We start from the raw sequence: 23,271 nt of genomic DNA on the forward strand, positions 1-23,271 counted from the left end.
AAGCTGTTTTTGTCTTTCAGGTTGTGTCATTCTGGTTTGCTGCATTGGATTGACCGTGAGCTCTCTGGAGGCCAGAATGTCTCCTCATGCTCCCTCACTGAAAGTCAGAGCCTCTGTCACAGGAAGCCATGAGCACAGAGTATGAGCCATGCATACTTGCTTTGCCCACAGTAAAGCAATGTTTGCAGCAAGCCAGCAGAGAAACAACCCAAGGTGAGACTTTACTGTGTCAGGAATCCCACATGGAGAAATGCAGCCTGTAGCAGAACATGACATTTTTGTGTTTATTGCCTAGAGAGTTAAGGTTCATGCCTAGTGTGGAGTCAGCACTGCTTCCAGCCTCAGGAGGAGGACTGGGAGAGTTCCCTCAAAGGCTATTTCTGTTCTGATAGGATGCCTAAGGGATGTGGTTTAGTGCTAACGGATAAGGTTTAGTGAGGAGATACTGGTGGTAGGTGAGCAGTTGGCTGGGATGATCTCAGGGGTCTTTTCCAGCCTTGGTAATTCTATGATTCTAAAGCTTAAAAATCTCTTGCCATAAAAGTATGGTGCCCACAGTCCAGCAGAATCTGCTTTCTGATCTCTTCTGGAAGACTAACTCTGTAAAAACATCAGCAGCTGCTGCATTGTTTGGCTGGGCAGGCTTGTCTCGCCACAGAGCTGCAAATATTTGCGTGTTGGTGCTGTGTGGAAGGCTTTGCTTTCTGTGCAACATGCAGATGCAAATATATATACATATTTCTTTATAACTATCAGTTTTATTGTTTAACTATTTCAGAGGCTGTGTACAGAGGTGAATGATATGTGCACAAACCCTACTTTGATTTTCTGAAAGATCGTTTGATCTTTCCCTATTTACATTTCCAAATAACGTGAAGCAGAATAGGGAAGATGCAGAAAACCTCTAATGGGCTTTTTATTACTCTAGATACAGATTTGATTAAAGAGCAGCTGAATTTCAGAATTACCTGAGCACCCAGCATCTTTCTTCTCCTCTGCACCTGCTGTCAGTAGGGCCACTCTCTGTTAAGGTTTCAAGATATACGATCTAAATATCCATACTAGATGCATCCACTGAAAAATGAAAAAGTTGCTTAAATGTAAATGAATTATTAACAGATATCAATATTGGGCTGTCCTGATGTTGGGCTTCTTGGCTGTGTGAGCACTTCTGGAGGAACAAAAAACGGAAGAGGTAAAGACTTCAAAAGAAAAAGTTAGAGGAAGTACATCTATCTCTATTAGAGAAACTAGAGACTCTCTGGGAATGGTGGCATGTGAGGGGGGTTAAAGGGATGGGAGAGAGGGATGGTGATTCTCCATGAGGTAACTTACTGTCTGCCACGCCATGAAGGGACATTGCACTTAGCTATTCCTGAGTTGGACTACCAATTCTATAAAGTATGACTGTGATCCTCCTGCTTTCATGGCTCTTGTGCTTGGTAAACTTACTGCACAGGAAAGGCTGATATGATGAAGTATGAGGTGAGAACCAAATGGCCAAATTTTGTATCTGGAACAGGAGCCATGCTGACTTTTTTATATACCATAATGTAATCCCAAACAACTGCAAAACTGCCAAGTAACAAAAATCAAGCTGTTCCATCCGCTCAGACCAAAATCCTGGCTCAGCAGGAGGCCTGTGCACAGTGCCTGGAGACAACAACAAGGGACAAAGCTCTCCCCTGCAACACAGCCAGGACAGGCTTTGAACTCAGCCTCTGAAACTGCAAAGCGCTCATTTTGTTGTCCATGGATAATCCACCAGGCAAAAGCTGGACATTGCTCTCTTTTATTCTGCATATGCAATTGCAACACTCGAAAAGAAAGCTCTTCAGAACTGCTGACGCCTGGACGGGCAGCCCCAAGGCGGGGCCATGGGGATTTATTTAGTTCACTGCTGCAGATGATGCCTTTAGTGCCACAAACAGCCCTGGAAGCAACTCCTAATCATCTGGGGGGTGATTATGGTCAATTCTTTCTCCCCAAACCCCCCAGATACAAATCAGATCCAAACTGGAGAGACAGGCAGGCACGGAAGAGGGGACACCGGCACCACACAGCCCCCCCGAAGCCATGTACAGGAGCAGCTTCCTCCGCGAGGTTCGCAAGGAGAAGTACGAGCGCTCGGATGCCTACGATGAGCTGCGGGGCTCCCCCGAATTTGACAGCTTGGCCCAAGCCCAAGGCCTGGAGAACCTGCAGGAACTCAACGAGCGCTTCGCCAGCTACATCAACAGGGCGCGCGTGCTGGAGCAGCGCAACACCATCCTGCGCAAGCAGCTGGAGACCTTCCAGCGCATGGATGAGCTGGTGGGCTTGGACGAAGCCTTCGCTGGGCAGATCGAGTTCAACCGCCAACGAATGCGGGAGCTGGCGTCCGACCGGGCCAAGCTGGAGCGGGAGGAGAAGGATGCCCAGCGCATGCTTGATGAGTATCGCAACAAGTAAGGCTGGAGGAGGGAGGGAGGAGGTAGTATTGCTTCTCTAGTTGTGTCCTAAGGGTAGGTTTGGTTGCTGGCTGCTTCTCCTGCGTGGTGATGTCTCTCCTCATGTTTCAGACTTGCAGCCATGGATAGCATGCAGTGTGTAGGGAGCACCGGCTCTGCTCTTCATGCTGTTCCTACTACTAGGGGGGCAATGTTCCTTCACCATGGCACACGCTGTCATTTCTTAGCTTTAGCAGTGCTGTGCTCTGAGCTGCCAACAGGGAAAAGACCAATTAGAAAACCATCCTGGCACAAAATGAGCTAAGTGTCTGAATAGCAGAGTTACAAGACTCCAAACACTTCCTGAAACGTTTAGGACATCTCTAAGAAACTGTTATTATTTACAGGTGTTGTAAATCACCTGGACCAGCCTCTACGGATACAGGATGAAAAGAGAAAATAATTATTTTTCTTGGTATGTGAGAGGGATTTGCCTAGTTAACTTCCTTTTTTTCCTTGCGTCCCAATATTTCTGGCACATGCTACTTAAGCAGTACCTGTGAGAAAATTTTCCTCAAACTTCATTTCTCTTTAGCTTCATTGGTACTTTAAATAAGAGCAGGAGAATTAGGGGCTGAAGCATGCAAGAGCCTCCAGACACACGTAGTCCCTTCTCTTTAGCAGCAGCCAGTTTTGGCCATGTTGCCTAATTACTTCTACAACAAGACCTGGAGACTGTTGCTGATAAAAGGGCCGATGATGGAAAAAAAGGGAAAATTTGGCAGCAGTATACAAGCTGAAGTAAAACTTTTCACTTCCCCACCAAAGGATGAGAGAAGAACACTATGTGAGCTACTTTGAGTTAGAAACACTTCTTATTGACAAGGATAGGAAGGAGGCAAATGAAGTATTTTCAAGAAACAGTCTTGATAGAAACAAAGCTGCTCCCAGGCAGTGCCCACTGGACTCACCAAAAACGTTTTTAAGAAGGGAGGAGGTGAACAAGCTGGAGCAGCACTGTCTTGCTGCTGCAGAAATATGAGTCACTCGACATTTCATCCCTTGTCACCACCACAGACTTTGGCCTGACCTTAGCCAAATCACATAGTTTTTCAGTCTGTTCCACTACGGATTTCCCACTCCTCTGGACTGGTAAGTATAAGACTGCTTGTATTTCCCTTCAGTTTCTACAATTGTCTCAGTTTGTTTGGGTTTTCTTTGAACAATTGGGAAGAGCCAGAAAGCAGGTGTGAAACAATTGGCAATGTGACAATCTGCATCTTGATGCTGTAGTTTGATGATCCATCACTCCCAGCAGCCATAACCACCCTAACACGTGCTCATCCTGCCCTCCTGAGCCCACCATGCTGCTCTACAGTGCTGCCAAAGCTGTTCATGGGGCAAAAAATGAGACAGCCAAAATAAATAAATATCAATAGCTCCAACCCAGTACCAGTGAGCTGCCACACAAAGAGCTCGTGGGAGCTGTGGCACAAATAAATTCCTAACCCTCGTCTCTGCAACAACAGAGAACAACCCATGCAGGTGCACTGAGGCTTAATGCTGGAAGTGGTCAGAAATTCATGACTCCCTGGCTGTGAGTCAATGAGTAATGAGTGCCAGATTAGGCAGTTCTGTATTCCAATAGCCAAGAGCAGGAAATTCAGCTAAGAGCCAATGGTGTAATTTAACTGTCAACTTTGATACTTTTTTGTATGTTTTAATTAAGCAGTGTCTATGAGATTTTAACTAAACTTAGTGCCAGCTGTGTATTAGTTAAAAATATGTGCAAAATGGACAGAAATACCTTTTGATAGTTTCCTGCATCCAACTGCATGCTTTGTGGATTAGTGACCTGTACAGCTCCCCATCAGCAGGATCTGACACAGCATCACTTGCTTTTTGTTAGCGCTGTTTTGCATAGGTTGTGAATGAGTGGGCAAGAATGCAAGGCTCTGGAGGTCATAAATACTCATAGAAAGCACTTTGCTTTTAGAAAATGAGGTTTAGGACCCGGTACAGTGGTAGTTAATGATTTTTCAGAAAAATTAGTTGGTATCTCATCACACTGCCCTGGGATGTTCGCTCAGCAGCAGTAAAAAAGAAACTCTGGGATAATCAAAGGCAATTTGGTCAAAAGGCAGCCACTGCCATTCCATTGCAATGGCCTTCTATATCTGTAGCTTTGAACTTTAAATTTCTGTTGGCTTGGGTGTAGCCAAGGGACTTGATTTAGCGGAGGCTTGTTAAAGTAGTATGGTTAGGTTGTGGTTGGACTCGATGATCTTTGAGGTCTTTTTCAACCTGAGCAATTCTAAGGTGAATTTGGGCTTTGTTTTTCCCCTTTTGGAAGCTGTTGAACTTGACTTGCAGAACAGGTTAAAAGCTTTTCAAAGACTGGTTGGATTTAAAACAAGGTCAGTGCCCCAGCACTATGCACCCTCAGTGCTCACCTCACAGCCATCCGTGCCTGTGCTTTCTGCTCCCCAAATATGGAGTGATAACCATCTGTGCTGTGTTGGGGCTGTGGAAGAAGAAATCGGAGCTCCTGCTTTGCAGTGCTCCAACACTCCTACCTGCCTATGCCTTCAGTCAGCAGCACAGCGTAGGGGAACATTTTGGAACATAAAGCACTGACTTTTGTGCTAGGATTGATAACATCTCCTAGAGAGTAATCATAGAATCACATCATAGAATGGCCTGGGTTGAAAAGGACCAAAATGATCATCTAGTTTTAACCCCCGTGCTACGTGCAGGGTTGCCAATCACCAGACCAGGCTGCCCATATCCAGCCACATCCAGCCTGGCCTTTAATGCCTCCAGGAATGGGGTATCCACAATCTCCTTGGGCAACCTGTTCCAGTGTGTCTGTGCTTTTCACTAAGGCAAAGAGTTTTAGCTCTCACAACACGTTCTTTTGCTCACATTCACCATTAGAGAAATAGATTTATAATACATACAGTACACCCTGGGACCACTTTGTCTGTAAAATTAGAGGTATGTGAACCACTGGAAAGTATATCCTAGGTTTAAATTTATTTTTAAACCCTCTGTAGGCATGTCCATAGCTTTTCACATCAATGTGAATAGTTCAGATTGTGCCAGAGGAGAATTTGTTCCCTTGAAGTTAGAAAAAAGCACAGTGAGGAACTGTTTGGATGCGACTCATCAAAGGGCTAATTATGCTAATTTTTATAGAGCATCGTTATTACAGCAGCAGTACATGTGTTTGCGGGAAAGGACTGCATTTCTCTCTCTGTGATATCTGGAAAGATGCTGAAAACCAGATTTTAGCACCCTTGACTGAGCGGAATTAATTAATTTCAGGAATTAAAAGTCTTGCTAATCGATCATTCAATTTAAAATTCATTCAGTGCTAATATTGTGGGTTTTGCATGCTGTGTGATTCCTTAGAAATCACCAGACACAGAAATGGGCACTTGGTTCTCCTACCTGCACAGTGATGCTCAGACAAGCTGACATGTGATGGGGCTGCAGCATAGAAACTACACCGATAAGGGGAAATGAAAGCAGGTACCACAACACCAGGGCTGGGACCTGGCTGAGCTACTGATGGCTGATGAACACTGGCAAAGCTGTCTTCAAGCCTTGTCAGCAGGGGTTGTCTCTGCACTGCTGCCTCTACTCTGGCCGTAGTTTTATCCTGGAGGTGAGGAGGCCCTGTCTGCCTCCACACACTCCTCAGAGGGCTGAAATCTTGCACTTTGGTAGCAGCTCTGTAATAATGCAGGTAGCATTCTGCTCACAAATCAGCAGAGCGGAGCCCACACATGGCTCGTCCCAGCCTTCAGGGCATGAAATACAATCCTTATTAGCTTGTCTGTCATCCTCATAGGACTGGCGTTTTGCAGTTTGTGCTCTCTTTGGTGCTCAAATGACTGCTGTTTCTGTTGAGAAAAGGCTAGTGAAATGCCTCGGGGAAACTTATACCTAGTAGTAAAGTTTTGTCTTGCCTTGTGATGTGCCGGGAAGCTTCCTGTATTGCTGGAAGAAACTCAGTAGGGATCAACAGAGAGGCATCATTCCCATATCTCTGTATATTAAAGGCACAAACTTGACACCAAATTGAGTCTCTGTCAGTTGAACCTCACTGTGATGTATTGTGATTGTTTTCTCTGTGGAGAGAAGACAGCCCTTGCATTGCATCAGAGACAAGGTGTGCATGAGAGAGGCCTTCCCTGCCACATCTTTCAGGAACGGTCTCGGCCTGGCAGCAGATGGTAAAAGTTGTTTGCAGCATTGTTTTGCAGCAGAGAATGAAGCCCAGAGTCAGGCTTCCCTCCTGTATAGCCATTGGTCACACAGTGCTGATGCCTGTAGCTGTGCAAGGGCTCAAGGTATCTGTAAGTACTCCAGCAGGGAGCTGCTAACCTCAGAAAGGTGAGCTAATGGGATCCTTTACAGCTCTGTTCTGTTGTGTTTGAACCTGGTGGCCACCTCCACTCCATTTATTTTCTTCTGTGCAAAAAATGAATGAATAATGTTTTTTCTAAACAGAGTCCAAAAACATTTGTTAAATCTGTAAAGCTATTTGACTGGATGAGGAGGATTTTTTTTATTTGTTTAAAGAAGCAGATGAGTCTTATGGCTCTTAAGGGCAAGCAAAGGTCAACTAGCAGCTATCTAAGAAATACAGACCTCCTTTAAACATGTCCTGCTAATTGCTTGAACTTGGACATCAGGTTGGAAGTGTAAGAGCATGCAGCTTATTAGCCACTAGCATACATTTCAGCAGCACAGAGGCTTGCATGTTGCATCATGAGATCTCTGAAGCATTTCTAAGAGGTCCTTCACCTTTTTGCAGTGAGCTTATGGAGTACATTAAAATCCCTTAAAGGCAATCCTCATTCAGAGAATAATAATAGATATCCACTGCTTATGACTGACAGGTGGATTTCTGTGTGACACAGCAGAGATTTGGGTTATTTGAGAAGCAAGGAAAATGCAGCTGAGCGTTGGTCTCGATGATCTCTAGAGTTCCCTTCCAAGCCCTACAATTCTGTGATTCTGTGATTTTAGTCATTGGAAGAATTTTTGACTGAGGACCTCACAGCTAGTCAGGTTAGAAAAGGCCTGAATGGCACTGGGGCTGAGATTTAGCCCCTGACACTGTTGGAATTTTTGCATATTATTAGGAGTGCAAATCCATCTTTATATTGTAGCCATACATGTGATTTTCCCAAGCTGGCACGATCAGCTTTATACTTGCCCAGTTGCCAGAAAATGTCAAGCGTCCACAAAATATTTATGAGATAGAAAATTTGTTGGAGGTGACTTATTTAATAAATAGCATAAACAAATGCAGTCTTGCTTTTGAAGTTGAATGTTCTTGGTTGTAGCCTTGGAAGTGAAACTTGTGTTCCAGCAGTTTGGCATAATGACATTGTTTTAGTTTTGTTAGAAAACAGCAGCACAGCAGAGGAGGCCCAGCCATTTCATAGCATCACTGAATCGTTGGAGTTGGAAGGGGCCCTTGAAGGCCATCCAGTCCAACCCCCAGCAATGAACAGGGGGCAATGAATAAGCACATTATACATCCATTGCTCACTCTGTATAGAAATATGCACACTAGGCACTCACTGAATTTTTATACGTGCACAAGAGTTGTTGGCTAAATGCAGTCCATACTAAGACTGATGTGATTTTGACTAAACTACTGTATGAATTGATATTGAAGAGGACATAAAACTTAATCCATCAATGCGTTCAAATAGAAAATCATTATTCTTATGCAATCAATGTACAAAATTGCTACTTCTGTTTCATGTTTCTGTTTTTATTGAACAGCACTAGTTAAAAAGAAAATCAAGTACAATGTAATTAAATGCTAATGTAATTAAATGTGCCAGCATAGCAAATACCCGTGTAGTAGTCACTGATGAGAGGTGATCACTGTAGCCCAACATCAATCCATTATGTTTTTATTGTAAATAATCTAATTCTTGGGCTTCCTGTGACAGTGTGATAGCAAGTATATGGCTTTCTGTTGCCTGTTTCTCTATAAGCCAGATACAAGAAGTTGGTCAGTTCTGGAATTATACTCAGCAGCTGGGGCAAAAAAGAAAGAAAAAAAAAAGTAATACTAATGCATAAATAAATCTTCTGGGACTTCTCAAGGTTCGTATTTTGCATTAGTGTGAAGCACGTATTGTGCATGATAGTGCAGTTAAAAATGCAGTTTGTAGAAGGATGGGCCGCTGAACTTCATATCCTTCGTTCTATTTGCAGGTACCGAAATGAACGTGAATATCAGCAGAAGCTAAAAGAGACCCTTGAACGCCTGAATAAGGTAAACCTGGGAAAATGGAAAAGCAAAGGTCTTTGTCAGTTTTTCTCTTTGATTTTTTTGACTGTTAGGAACCTTTGAGAATTCCTACTGGTGGCTAGCTGCTTTTTATCTGAATTTGTTTAAAGCATCAGTGTCAGCAGAATGGAAAGTTCCACTTGAGCACAGTTAGAAGGAAGGTATGGGTAAAGACCCAGCAAAGTGGGAAAGAAAAAAAGAACTTTTCATTGCCATTTTTTCTTCCATTTCTAGTTTTAAAGTATCTTCTACTCAAGAGATCTCATGCACACCCTATTTATACATATATATATATTTGCTTTGTGCTGGCTGTTAACCTTTCAGAGCCAGCCAACCTCTCCGTGGTGGGTTGGGGCAAGGATAGACACAGGAAAGGCTGACACCACCCACCCAGCATGGCCCTACATCCTTGTTCTGTCCATGGAAAAGGAGAAAGCAGTATTGCTGTCCAGAGCCCATAGTCACCATGTCCAGCTGCCATCATGCTGCAGTGCTCTAAGGAGCAGTGGAAGGATTTATTTTAGCTGTCATGTAACTACTTCACAGAAAATCTCTTAAACACAGGAGGCTCTATCCAAATTTTCCTTTTATTTAAGGTTATATGTCATTTTAAAGTTATTTCTAGTGCTTTAGAAATAGGAAAAGGAGCACCGTAGTGGCATGCATACGGATATTCAAAGCAAGGATGTAGTGTTAATAAAGCCAGAAGGTGTTAAGGCAAGTAGGCTGAGGCAGAGCCAGGATTATAACCCTCATCTTCTGTTGAAGTCTTAATTAGCTTTGTGGTCTTAATGACAGTTACCTTCTTGATAAGCATTGGCAAAGAACTTTTCTAGTCTAGCTCTTGCATTTATGTCCTTTGCTGCTGCTTACAGACAGTTATCTTAATATAGGGCTAAATATGTGTTGCAATGATGCTGGTGTCCCATTTTGTTGAGTTTGTTCAGGCCGAGGATCACTGGTGTTTAAGAATACTCCAGTGGGTTACTTAGTGCCTATTTCTAAAGATGTAGTTCAAAGCAGGTGCTGTATTTTGCATGATGGAAGATTTCAGATCGAGAATGATGTTCTAGAAATGTTGTGGAGCCTGTAATAAAACAGAAAGATGTTGAATTACAGGGAAAAAATGTCTTAGAGGAATACTTCAGGCAAATGCTTACATGGCTAATCTAACCAGATGGGATGGTAAGGAAAGCCTGATTCTGGTTATACAGCACATGCTGTCCACAGCCCATAGCCTTAGCTGTTCTCAGGACTTCATGAATTTTTCAGTAAGACCAGGGACTTGGAGGATCTACTGTCTAGCACACCTTTAGAGCAATACCAGATGGCTGCTGCATTCATTTTGGGACCTACTGTTGAAATTTGTGTTGATTCTTCTGCATTCAGTGTGATTTTGCAAATTCATGTTTAGGTGCATTTAGTAGTTCCATTCAGAAGACACCTCCTCTCTGAATTCGAGTCTACACACAGGGCAAGAAGAGCCCATTTATCATTCTTATGCAGAGTGAAGATCATACAGCCCACGATAAGACTGGAGAAAATAGGTTTGTTGATAAGTACATTCAGGTTTCTAAACAAAAAGAAGGCACGAAAGATCATGATTTGTTCCTTTCCTAGTGCAACATGAGAAATGGTTACGCAGAGCTGCTGTTTCCTGAACTAACCTCGAAGGAATATTAATAATAATAATAATAAATGGTCAGAGAAAAGATAAAAGTTTACTAACGTATTTAGGAAGTTTCCAGACCAGGTCTGTGGGACAGCCCAATTCATTCTCCTTTTGCTAATAGCTTTCACCTAAGTGCCTAAGTGAAGGAAGCTGTAGTATATCTTTCCCCAGTTCTGTTTCTCACGGCTTACCCTTCATCTTCTGCAGTGAGAAACAATTGGCGGTGGATTTTTTTCTCCCCCAAGATAAATGGGAGGAGATGTTTCGTGTGAGCACAGTCACAATTGCATGTTCTTTATATATATTAAGAAAATGTGTTTTAGCTTTTCCATCTCCAATGAGCTGTAGACCTCTTGCATCAATACTATTTTTCAAAGTGCCAGCAGAGCTCTCATGCACCCTGTGAACTCTTAAAAACATTGTTGGAGGTCAATATTTTGTAAGGCATAGCTGGAGCTGCTGGGTCCATCTTCATTATTCCTCTCAGCTGATTTGTGGCTGAAGAAAAGAGGATTGACAGACCTCTCCGGGCACAGCCAATGTGATCTTGAGCTGCAGGAAGCGTTTTTAACCCAGGCTACAGCTAGTCTGCTCCTTGCTTGCAGCAGCTCCTTGCTTTGGGGCACCAAACAGTGAAGAGAACACGGTTGACTGTATGCATAGTGCCCAAGATATAGCCTAGAAATGTGCACAAGCAGATGTGAGCATTTGCCTTTTCAGATAGAAGGAGAATCAGTTTGGAAATCAGCAAACAGCGGCTCTGGTGATGCTTCTTTATCTCTTGGATCAACTTTTTGGAATCAGCACCTAAGGTAGAATGGTTTTTGCTTGGAAGCAGAGCGAATAGCAAATGCTGCAAAGTTCAGGAGCAGATCTGTACGCACTGTATTGTTTTATTATAAGGCATTGTCAATGAAATAGTCTGTTTGAAAGAAGGAGAAAAAGGGAGAATTTTTTTCCCTTTAAAGGAGTGTTTGGAAAGCTGAACACTGCTTTTGCTTACTACTTGCAGAAATATGTGCTTACCTAAGGGCCGAGGGGCTTTTTTGGCTGCCCACAAGCCTCTTAACATCACCATTGTTGCACTGATCTTCTACTCAATGGGATGGCAGCAGATGCAGAAAAGCAGGGTGCAGTCATGACGAATGGCGAACGTGCTGGTCTGGGTGAGCTGCTGCCTCACAAAGCAGAGATGGCTCTGGAGCAGAGTGGGTCCATGGGCAGCCTCCCATTGCGTCAGCAGGCCTGGCTGGGAGGCTCGGCAGCATAATGAAACAGCAGCATCTGCGCATTTTTGGAATAACGCGTGCTGTGCATGTTAAAAAAGAACAATTCCTTTCTACCAGTCACATGCTGTGCCCGTAGATTTTAGCATTTTATCTTCAACCCGTGATCTGCTCACTGAGACAGAATTACACAGTAATGGCACGTCCATCGTTACAAAGGGGCACCTTTTAGTCTTGTTATCTTACTCACAAGAGTCAAAAATCTCTTGCTCTCAAAAAGCAACATGAGGGGTGACACTGGCTCGGCTCTCCTCCTCTTTCAACTTTCCCTTTTCTAAAAAAGTTGGAAGTTGGGGAAGGAATGCATACCCTCATGTTTTGGTACGATGGCTTGCTGCTCAGTGGAGATTTTTCAGCTATAGTAGTCAGGATTTATATCCACCACTTTTCAGTGCAATGAGCTATGCAGTCAGAGTCCTGTGAGGTATGGCGAAGTTTTCTGAGAAACAAAAATTGAGAAACATCAACTTTGGGACTACCACAAGTGACAACGATGGTGAAATTCAGGTTTCTTGGTCTGATCTTATCTCTAGCGCCAAGGATGAGTTTGAGACTTTGACATATAAATAACAGAAAGTTCTGCAGCAGACCAACTTTTTGGGGCTTGCTCATCTGTCATTTTTGGTTCCAGAGATGGCTTCGAGTCTGACAAATATTTGTGATATATGAAATAACGCCAAAAGGAGAAGTGGAAATAGTTTGGACCAGTCTGTTTGTTTTCAAGGGGACTTTTCACTGAGAATATTAAAAATGACTCAAGATGCCCTATCATAAGCGCTAGAGAAATGAATGCTTTACTCTGTTGATGTCATCTGTTTAAGATTCATGCCCCACTGCAGTCTTTTAGCATCACCAACCAGTATTTCACTTTGTCTATTACTAGGATCCCAGCATTCATAAAGCATACAGTAAGCATATTTTGACACTGCCTATGCTAAATTGTACCATAAATTATATTTATGCAGAAAAGCAGTGTGTACAGTGTGTACACGATATATAAAGTGCTTATTGTTCATTGCTTTCAAAATATTTTTATTTCTCCCAGTAGACTTTAGTTTTCCATACACCAGTGAAGCGACTCACATGGTGGATCAGTTTGGCACTCCAGCCCTCTGTACTGTCTGCATGTCCATGTCTCTCTGTGCGTTGTAGGAAGCGGATGAAGCCCTGCTGTGCAACCTGGAGCTGCAGATCGAGTCCCAGTTCCTGCAGGATGACATTAATGCCACAAAAGACAGATACAAGAAGGTAACTGGCTGAATTTGCCATCTTTTTTGGAGCTTTCTTCTAGAGATGTGTGTGAAGCTTTATCCTTCTCCGTGGTCTGTTCTAGTGGCCAATAAAAGGAAATCCAGTTTGTGTTTTAGTGTGTAATTTATATATAGTCAGTGATCAAAACAGCAATAATTGGGTGGCTGAAGGCATTTGAGTTGACTTACTCAGAATCCAGTATCTACAGCAGTAGCAATGTTTTCAATTTCTTGACCTGTTACCACGATGTGGGTCTTTTCCAGCTGAGGATATTCTGCGATTCAACCCAACAAGCTGATCAGGCTGTCTTACATTTCATGCTAGGAAGCTATTGGGTTTGCAAAAGGGAGGATCCTGATTTTCTAGGCTAGAACATTCTGGTTAGTCAGTGGACACTATCCTGTGGCTGTATGATTAAGTTGCTGCCAACTCTAATACATGCATTCTCCTTCTCCTTGGGAGGGCAGTGGGATCTTGCAGCAGGCCAGAGTCTCATCTTTGCCACTTTTGAAAGAAGCAGCTTCTCTTTTTAGACCACATGCAAAGATATTGTTTGATCCTCATTTTGAAAATTTACTGTGACTAGAAGTCACATTGCCTTTGATTAAGACTGTACTACATTGTAACCTAGACACATACCTGTAATACTCCAAGCACAGTAAAACTGTAAGGACACAAGCAGTTTAAACCAAGCCTAAAATTACTTGGCAAAAACAAGTCTTAACATGATCTGGACTTGCATGTGTTGGAATAAATAAATATCTAGCAGTAAGACTCAGAGTAGAGCATTACAGGCAGCTATGATATTTTCTGACAAAAATGTCTTTTGCTTTGCCATAGAACCTAATGGAAATCCAGACCTATGTCAACATTTTACAGCAAATCATCCAGACAACCCCTCGCGTGTCCCCTATAACTACTGGCATATCTGAGGTAAGTGTTGCTGTTGGTAAAATGCATGCTGCAGGGTCTGTACTAAGTGAAAAATAATCCATGTTGATTTTTAAAGTATACCAGATCTCCCAGCTAGTTAAATGAAAAGTGCAACAAATGTGGTTAAGTACTGAATATTGATTATGAGAAAAAAACTAATTGTAGCTTTGGGAAACCAAAGTGAACAAGAGAAGGGACAGTGTGTTACAGGTGCATGTCAGCATGGGTGTTAACTGCAAAAACTGTAAGATCAAAGGTGGTGAAGTAGTTGTGCTTCAGGTGTGAGCTGGAGCTGGCAGGATGTATGCACATATACAGAGAGAGTAAATCTTGTGACGAGGCATGATGTGAATAACTGTAGATAAATAGCTACAAACAGGATGAAAACTTGGTAATTCACACCAATCTGAGTAGCTGCCTGAAGGGCATTTATTAGAAGATACAAACAGTCTACTTTCAGCACAAGCTGTGCTTTTACAGCACTGCTGTATCACAGCTTTTATTTTTTGTCATGCCAGAAGGGCTTTCTTGAGGTTCAGTACCCAACTTTTCAGTTGTCTGTTGTCATTTTCTGTTTGTGTTTATGGTTTATTTTCAGTGGTAACTTTATTTAATTGAAACTTAAATTCCTGCACACGTTTTCTTCCAACCAGGAAAAACTTGTAGCAGAAAGGAGGATCCCTGTTCTTCAGAGCCAGCTGGAGGAATACAAGAGCATCCTCTGCCAGCTACAGGCTCAAAAGTACAAGTTGCAGACAGAGGTACTGCCATTGTTAGACATAAATGCAACCATGACTCTATGGTTTCTATGGGCACATATTAAAAACTGAAAGGTGAAAGAGGAGAGGACAGAGGGGACAGGAGATGGAGCAGCAGAAAGAGGCTACAGTGAACAGAAACCAGTTATGTAGAACTGCATATGGCACATCTGTGAAGTGGAATGTTTTCTTTGTAGATAGATAGGACTGGAGAATGATCACCACATCCCCTCCAGGTGCAGCTTCTTTTAGGCCTCAAGATGTGAGTCCTCTGTATATGTGAGAGAGGATGATTGTAGTGGCATAAAATAGCTTTTGGTGGGATTTTGAACTCCTTTTTACAGCCACAGCAGCAGCTGAGTGTATTTTTTCTCACCATGTTACTCTTGGACAGCAATACCCCTGGTCTTTTCCTCAGACTCTTTCTCAAGTCTGATGCTTTGGTGGAAAGGACACATGGGCTCTGGAAAGGGCAAGAATCAATAGAGTAACAAGTGAGACTGTAAGTCCATGTAGATTTGAGGAGAAAATCAGCCATCTCCTGGCACCTGAAGAAGCATGCTGTGTGGAAAATTAATCATGCTGCTTTCAAAATCAAATCTTCATATCTCATTACATCTTAATTGATTTGTTCTCAGGCCTTAAAGTTAAATAACTTTATGTGTGGGAGTTACTTGTGACAATGAAGGCTGGATCTGATGGCTGAATTGTCACTGAGGTCCTTTGCTTTCCATTTTCCTAACATGACAACTGTGTTGCAGTGAGTTATCAGTTCCACCTTCTCAGCACTGAACCTGTACACTCATCAGCGCTCTTAAACCACAGTATAACTGAATCAGTGCTAAGGGACTTAGATCCTAAATTTATTCTCTTAAAAGGTTTCTGGAAATCCTGCCTGTAAAATGCAGAAATCATTCAATTATTAAAGAACCCATTAACCAGTTGTGGCCCTGTCACATTTTTGTGCATCTCTTTAATAAAAGATGCTTGCAAAGGGAAAAAATACCAAGTGATAGATGAACTATAGCAAACAGCCAAACAGCAGATGAAGATGAGAACAGATTTGGTGAAACAGCCCACGTGTTTAGTTCCATCCCTTGCTTTGGAAGGACCTCATCGCCACCTCCTGGTTAGTGTACGTCTCAGTGACTGGCACTTCAGACTTACTGCACAGATGTTACTTTTGTTTGCCTCTACATGTCGGCAGCACGGCTCAACAGGTCATGTCTTGCCTTGAATCGCCTTTGAAATAACTATCAGATGGGGATACCCAATAATTCAGAGCTGATTCTGTTACTCACCATCTTTGTTTGCCAGACAACTATGCTGGAGCAAGCGATAAAAAACACCCAGGAGAGTTACGACGACGAAATTCAGCTTTACAACGAGCAGATTGAGAACCTCAGGAAGGGGATAGAAGAAGCAGAGAGGACCTTGGAGAAGTACACGACTGACTGCCGCCAGCTGGTGATCTACCAGCAGTCCCTGGAGAACGAGCTGGAGCGCTACAAGCGAATCATTGAGAACGAGGACAGCCGGTAAGGCTGGGTTCCTGCACTCTGTTGGAGGGCCCAGGGGTCTCCCTTACTGCATTTGGGTTTGTTTTTTTTTTCCAAACCTGTAGTATTTTCAAGGGCACTTAATCTTCCATATGGTCATTTCACATCTTTCATTGGTATTTTTCCAACAACAGTCTACATAGATGCAAAACCTGCTCAAGTCCCTACCAAAGAGTCAGGGCCGTTCTGTGCTTCTCCTTTCAGTGCGCAGAGGTCAGAACCGTATTGGAAGCCAACTGAATGCCCTCTCTGCTGCCTATGTGCAGTCAACCTTGCTGAACATTCTGGGCAGGCTCACGGGGCCCTGGGCAGGGAGGGCAAACATCCTGCAACGCGAATTTCTCCTCCACAGCAAATTCATAGCAAGGAGGGGGACAGAGTGCAAGAAGTGTGCAAAGCTTTGGATTGTGTTGAGGTCTACCGAGGAGCTCTGGCACCCTCTAGTGTCAACCGTCTGCCTCTCCTGAGGCTGACTCCGCATCTCATGTTGGACAGTGCATTCTGATGAGGGGTATCCGCTAGGGTCATTTTCTGCACCGAAAGCCATGTCTTGGCCCTCTCTCCTGACTGCGGGAGGAGCTGCAGCTCGAGGCTAGGCACAGAGATGCCTATCAGAGTGTCTTCACATCCCCCCAGCAGGCGGAAATACTCTCTCAAATTCTGGCAGAGCAGACTGGTAAGGCCACGGATGCGGTGATTTCATATAAGCCAGCCTCTCATTGTTTTGTTGTTTTGTTTTGTTTTAATTTTTAACCCTTAATACAACCAACTCCACAAATATTTTCCAAAAAAGACTGCTCAGTTTTCCTCTTGCCCTTCTGAAGTCAGGCATTAGCAGGCATTAGTCTATGCATTGTCTATTATCTAGACTAATGTCTAAACATTACCAAACTTCATATTTTACTGTCCAGCTTTTACAAAGTGATATCATTTGATGAATACAATCTCTGACACGTTCAGAGATATTGTGCTGTTCAGGAAAGATTGGTCAGTCCTTCATTCTTTGAAAAATCACATCTATTTCAGTTACCTCAAAGAGAAAAATCCCCACTGCACAGAGACCTCCTAGAGGTTTGGCTGTAGGAGAACTTAGGTGATACCATTGCAGCCATTATTTTTTCCTTTGATACAAAATTACTTTCATACTACAGAGATTAAATAATGTATATGAACATATCTTGGATACAAGATGCTAAGGCAAAGGATAGCATTTTTTCTCTGAGATACTCAGCCAGCTCCAGGGTAGACAGAAAAAAGCTGCCTCGTTGCAGAGGGTCACTGAGGCAACTGATTGAAAAAGCTGCATGTGCAGTTTTGCATTTCCTTCACAGGACTGTACTGGGGACTGTTGTATAAGTCGGTTTCAGTTGAAGCAAATTTTATGGTTCAAGACTTCTCCCATGTACTGACAAGCTCAGAAACCACGGGAGCTGACTAATCTTGTGGCTTCTGATTTCTTTGCCAAAGAGGAGCTCAGCATGGGAACAGCTCTTTATCAATAACTTAAATATTTCTGACTTTTCGGTACTTAGAGACTTGCTAAGGCTTTTTTCCTCTCCCATGACAGAAGAAGCCACTCTTAAATGATATAAAAGGAAAAACAAACCTGTGCCTGTTGATGTGTGGCTGTCTGCTTTCTCATTTGCATCATATTGCCCCTTCTTCTGGAGCAGGTCTCGTTGTCCCTGTTTTGTCCCAAGCATTGCTGGAGGCTAATGTACAGCAGCTCTTGCAGAGGCACAGCTTTGGATAGGCATTGATGGACAGTTTGCCATTCAAATCTTCCCTTCAAGATGTTATGATAAATTACAACCTCATGCTGCAGTTCTTTACTATCTGTGTACATCCCAGCTCTTGTGGAGGCTCTGTAGCTGTGTTGCTCTCACCACTCTCTTTATAACTCCTCACTGCAGAGAAATATATTCTTCCTTCAGTCTCCATGTTTAGTTTTGCACAGTTTCACTTGCTCACGGTGGAAATGAGGGGGAGAGGTCTGACTGTTGCGCGTCTTCTCCGGCAGGTTAAACTCTGCTATAGCAGGAACGCCAGTCACACTCTTCACGCAGATCTATAGACCTGTCCAGCCTCAAGCTTCGAGGGGAAGAGGTAAACCTTGACATGTCTTCCTGTGTCTGTCATGAGCAGCATCACTGTAATTTAAGCCGTTTTTCCATTTGTCTTTCATATGAACACCAGCTGTGACAACCTGACTCAAGGCTTGTCTGCTAAGTGAATGCAGCAATTTCAGCTTTCCGCAGCAGGCTTTGAGACAAGTTGTCCAAGGCCAAAACTCCAACCAACTAATTTCTTTGCTTATTTTTGGAATTTTCTACTTAGACCAATCAACAGAACCCAGTCAAAAGGCACCTAAAAGTACTGAAGGCCTGGAGTTTGTTTTGCTGACTTGTTGCAAATTTACTTCAGCTATGTGGAGACAGTGTCAGCAGACTGGCAGAGAACACTTTTTGGTCATATGTTTATGGGCCATAGCAGGTTAAAAAGACTGCAAAGATCTCCAAGTTCAACCCCAACCTGTCCCCTCCATGCTCTCTAACCACATCCCTCAGTGTCAAGTCTCCACAGTTCTTGATATGGTTACTTCTAAATAAGGTGTTTCTATGGTGTTGTGGGATTGCCTGTTTGAATTAGGATACTTGTAACCTTGTGACTAGGGACAGGACCAAATAGAAAGGACACACTTTACAAGAAGAGAATTTACAGGTGTAAACTAACTGTTCTAACTGTTCTGTGAAATGTAGCTCTTCTAATGGAAAGGGATCCATAAAGAATGAGGCCATACCCTCAGCTTATAGATGTGGCTATCTCAGATGAAAAATAACTGCTTGGCCAAGGGGGCCCCAGCAAAAGAAGAGGCTGTCAAATGTGCTAGTGGGAAGTGTGCTCATGTTTGCTGCTGTATTCAGCTCTCTAACTGAGGCAGTGAGAGGGAGAGATGGCTCCAGCATTTGCAGCAGCTGTGTTCGGGACTGTCTGTTGTTTGCTTTGTTTTTGTTCTCCCTAGATATCACCCAGGCTATGCAAGAGATTGCCAGTGTAAAGCCCAGACAAAAAGCGCTGACAAAGAAACTTTCCAGGAAAAAGGAGATCATGTCTAAAGACATAACCGACGGGCTCTCGCCTGAAAAAATGTATGAAAGAACTGTGGAAGTTTTTGACCAAGATCAGCTGGAATTTAGACATGAAGGTTCAGTCACATGTGAACCTGGGCAGGAGGAATTAGAACTTGTTGAAAAAGAAGCAGTCCCAGAGGACGTTCCTGATGGAGCCCAGATAAGTAAAGCCTTTGATAAATTGTGTAACATTGTGAGGGAGAAAATCAGAGTTTACAAGAGACCAGAGGCTAAAGCTGATTCCCACCCCAAAGGGCGTTATGTGCTGGTAACAGGGGAGGAAAGCTATGAAGAACCTTGCTTCTCATCTATCCCAGCTGGGGGAGGAATCACAGTTTCTACCAGCAATGGGAAGGTAACGATTGGTGGTGATGTGGAGCCCATACCAGAGCTGCCTGAACCTACTGAACCATCAGAAAAAGAGAAAAGGGACATCTGTGAAAGGAGAGACGAGACTGAAACCCAAGATAAATTGAAAGAGGAGGAGAGAGAAGATCTGTTTGAATGGGGCAAAATAAGGGGGAAAATTGAGCAAGTCACAAAGTATCCAGACGTCTCTGAGCCCGAGGCAGTTCCTTGCCCGGGTCTGATAAGCCCTGCTGAGCCAGGAGTACTTCAAGAGACAGAGCATGACCGAGAAGATAAACAGGGCCTCTTGTTCCGGGAAGCAGGCTTGCCTGGCTCCGTGAGCTACGAGAAGGTGGAGGTGGTGGAGTCCATCGAGAAGTTTTCAGATGACAGAATTCAGACGTATGAAGAGACAGCTATGATTGTGGAGACGATGATAGAGAAGACAAGCAAGAAGAAACCGGGTGACAAAGGCTCTTAAATGACAAGCAGTCAACTTGTCTGGCATAGTTATTAAATGATGTAATTTTTTTTTCCTGATCGAATGATACAATAGTGAGATTTTTGCTGTTTGGTATGGAACAGATTGATACTTTGGTGGCAAAATTCTGTCTGATGTAGGCTCGGCTGTGTTGTAACGAATGTGAGACTGCTCCAGGACAAGGAGTAAAGGGCAGATCCTATGCAACTTATTTTCACAGTAAGGACAAGTTGAAATCAATCATCATTACAGAGCTGCCTGACTTTCCGAAGTATCCAGGGCAGATTTGCCAGTGAGTATTCCTCTACTTCTCCTATAGCTGCAACGGGATTCCCCATCTCTCAGCTGCAAATGTTAACTTGTGACACCTGATTCATTTAATAAAAGCTTTGCCTTCTACAGAAAGTACCCACTGTGGCTGTGTGTTGCCTTTACTGTTGAATAACAGGCTTCATTGCTAAAAGTTAACCGATAGATGTGCAGGAGTCTTTCCAAAGGAGGAGCTGGAAAGTGAGTTCTCTAACCCGTTCCAAATCTCTCTCACTCGCTGTCTTTAACTAGAGGTGACCTTGGGCAGAACACTCTTTTTGGATTTGAAGACAAACCTGCTGTGCTTGAAATAAGCTCGTACTGCACATCTACTCAGAATAGAAATTGAAGTGCCACCAAAATAAAGCAGGGGAAAACCCTTCTAAAATACTCTAAAGGTGTTATTTTTTCCTTCACCAGTATTACTGAGGCATTTATGAGAGCAAACAAGCTTTTGAGCAGACTGCAGGCAGTTCAAAAGACTCTTCATTTTGTTTGTTTCATTTTTTCTTGTTGCTTATTTCCTTGGATTGTAGCATTGTACAGAGTTTGATGCTGCCACGTGATCCTGTTGCATCCCAGTCACTTGCAGTGCCACAGAGCTCCATGGGAACAAGGGCTGCTTGCCCATGTGCCTGGAGAAGCATGAAGCAGCACTCCTGCATCAGATTCTTACAGCTTCCAGAAATCCTTGACTCAGGAAATAGACAAGAAAAAAAAAAAGAGAAAAGAAAAAGCAAAAGAAATCTTTGTGCATGTGCTAGTGTAGAGCACTATCTGAAATAAGGCCTGAATTCTGTTATGCTCTCTGAGCTGCCAGCCACAACCATGGCAGCAGACGGGCAGATCCTCGTATTTCTCTAAACATATAGAGAAAAAAACACTGGGAAGTTATTGTTCCTAGTGACAATGATGCGATGTGTAGTAAATCTCACGATTTATGGATTATCCACTGCTTTAAATGCAGACTCTCAAACACTAACGCTGAGACGTAGCAGTGAAATGTGTGAGCATTTATTCAGGAAAGCCTGGGATAAGACATAGGTTACTGCTGACACACTGTCACCTCAGTGATAAGAAGAACTAGATGAGGAGATTTCCAGCTGTCTTCTACTGCTGCAGGAATGGTAAGAAATCACAGCTGTGGTTATTTTAAAATCACACATACGCTGCACTATGGGGCCATGTGTGACCCATACTCAGAAAATATGGGTAGGAGGTAGGGGGAAATAGGATTTTTTGTGGATCAAAGTGCTCCAAATAGTAGAGAAGAATACTGCTGTGGTAGATCCTATTATTTCCTCAGGGCCAGAACTGCCACTGTGTATGAGACAGTGCAAAATTGTGTCTTCCTTCTTGAACATCCTCTTCCCCACTGATAGCAGCAATTCAGCAATCATGCATCTGCAGAGCTTCCCTTGGAGCTACTGGGTTTGAACCATGTAAGCAATGCCCAATGCTCTTTGCAGCTTGCATCCTTGATCTTCTCTATCCCACCCTGCCACAAAGTTAACACCAGGCATGGTGCTCTTCTCTTGTTCCTGTCCACTCTTGTAGGATCGTGTTTGCTTTTTCAGTAACCAAGGTGGGATGTAAGTTTCCTTATTAGTATGAGAAGCAGGAGGTTAGGAAGTCACCTTGCTGACAGCACAGTGCCATCAGATAAGCAATGATGATAGGATGTGCCAATTTACAACAGCTCTTTATTTCACTTGGATTATGAAACCTCATCATGGGGCTTTGGTTAAACAATATTTACCTGTTTCAAGAGTGTCAACTTCCCCCTGATTATAAAAGCTAACAAATTAACTTTATTTCCCATCAGCAATATCATGAAAACTTAGTCTAACTTGACATATTTTTCAGTGATTCCCCTGATGCAAAAATTCTGAAGAATCTGAAGTAATCTCTATGTTGCATATACAGGTAGCTTTAGATATACCCATAGCAAAACTCACCATTTCTGTTTATCACTCATTATTGTGGTCTTTCACTTCACACAGTATGTCAACATTATGAAAATATGATCAATCATAGCATTCTGCTGCTAAATAAGTTATTTAATGATTGAACGAAATTGCAAAATTACATGAATGCAATGGAAAGAGATGCACACATTCATTTAAGATTTCCATGTGGACTTTTCTTACTCCACATTCCAGAAATCCATGAATATCTTCCAGTTTTATCTGTTTCTTTGAACACACACATGCAAAAGGTAATGGGGTGTGTATGTGTTATACATTACATATTGTATGTATTTTTTAGGTATTTATAAGAAAATGTATGTAACAATACTCTGAGTAGACATATTGCATGTAATACAAAGGTACTACAGGGATGTTCTATGCACCTAGACTTACAGGAGTATGCATAAATACACATATATGTGGTAAATTCTTCCCTCTGATATGCATATGATGCTCTTTCTGGTGCCTTCCCTGAACACCTCCTGCTGTCAGTGTGGGCCCTTCAATTCCAAACAGACACGAGCAAGCCTGTCCCCAAGCCTTTTGGGTTATGCTTCACAGTCATGGTTTGAAGCAGGCCTGTCTTGTCCTTGGCTTAATTCTTAAATCTGCAGGTTAAACACAGCTGACACTGTAATGTATCAGAACGAATAACAAAGAGTGCTTTAAAAACAGAAACCACACAGGGGCTGGTTCTTGTCCTTCTGACACCTGTGTTATCCAAATATGACCCTACTGTCTCTGCATGTAGTGCAGAACCTCTGAACAGCATGAGGCTGCTTGTCTGGGGCTTACAATGTAATTCACAAAGACTGCGAG

At 43.0% G+C, this 23,271-nt stretch overlaps 1 protein-coding gene across 1 annotated transcript; it reads left to right on the forward strand.

Annotated features, from left to right (window-relative positions):
* Positions 1 to 1,320: 1,320 nt before the first annotated feature.
* BFSP1 (beaded filament structural protein 1) lies at positions 1,321 to 21,051 on the forward strand. The gene is made up of 8 exons (XM_052677178.1): positions 1,321 to 2,447; positions 8,679 to 8,739; positions 12,865 to 12,960; positions 13,804 to 13,896; positions 14,550 to 14,657; positions 15,972 to 16,192; positions 18,234 to 18,319; positions 19,236 to 21,051. The coding sequence occupies exons 1-8, from the start codon at positions 2,077 to 2,079 to the stop codon at positions 20,171 to 20,173; spliced, it is 1,974 nt and encodes a 657-aa protein (XP_052533138.1). The 5' UTR covers positions 1,321 to 2,076; the 3' UTR covers positions 20,174 to 21,051.
* Positions 21,052 to 23,271: the final 2,220 nt, after the last annotated feature.

The sequence above is a fragment of the Tympanuchus pallidicinctus genome, unplaced genomic scaffold (genome assembly GCF_026119805.1).
Source record: "Tympanuchus pallidicinctus isolate F22 unplaced genomic scaffold, pur_lepc_1.0 scaffold1, whole genome shotgun sequence".
NCBI lineage: Eukaryota > Metazoa > Chordata > Aves > Galliformes > Phasianidae > Tympanuchus > Tympanuchus pallidicinctus.

Coding starts and splice junctions, on each gene's coding strand:
- BFSP1 (XM_052677178.1), top strand. CDS start 2,077: ATGTACAGGAGCAGCTTCCTCCGCGAGGTTCGCAAGGAGAAGTACGAG. Junction 14,658..15,971: donor AGTACAAGTTGCAGACAGAG/GTACTGCCATTG, acceptor TTTGTTTGCCAG/ACAACTATGCTGGAGCAAGC. Junction 18,320..19,235: donor TCAAGCTTCGAGGGGAAGAG/GTAAACCTTGAC, acceptor TGTTCTCCCTAG/ATATCACCCAGGCTATGCAA.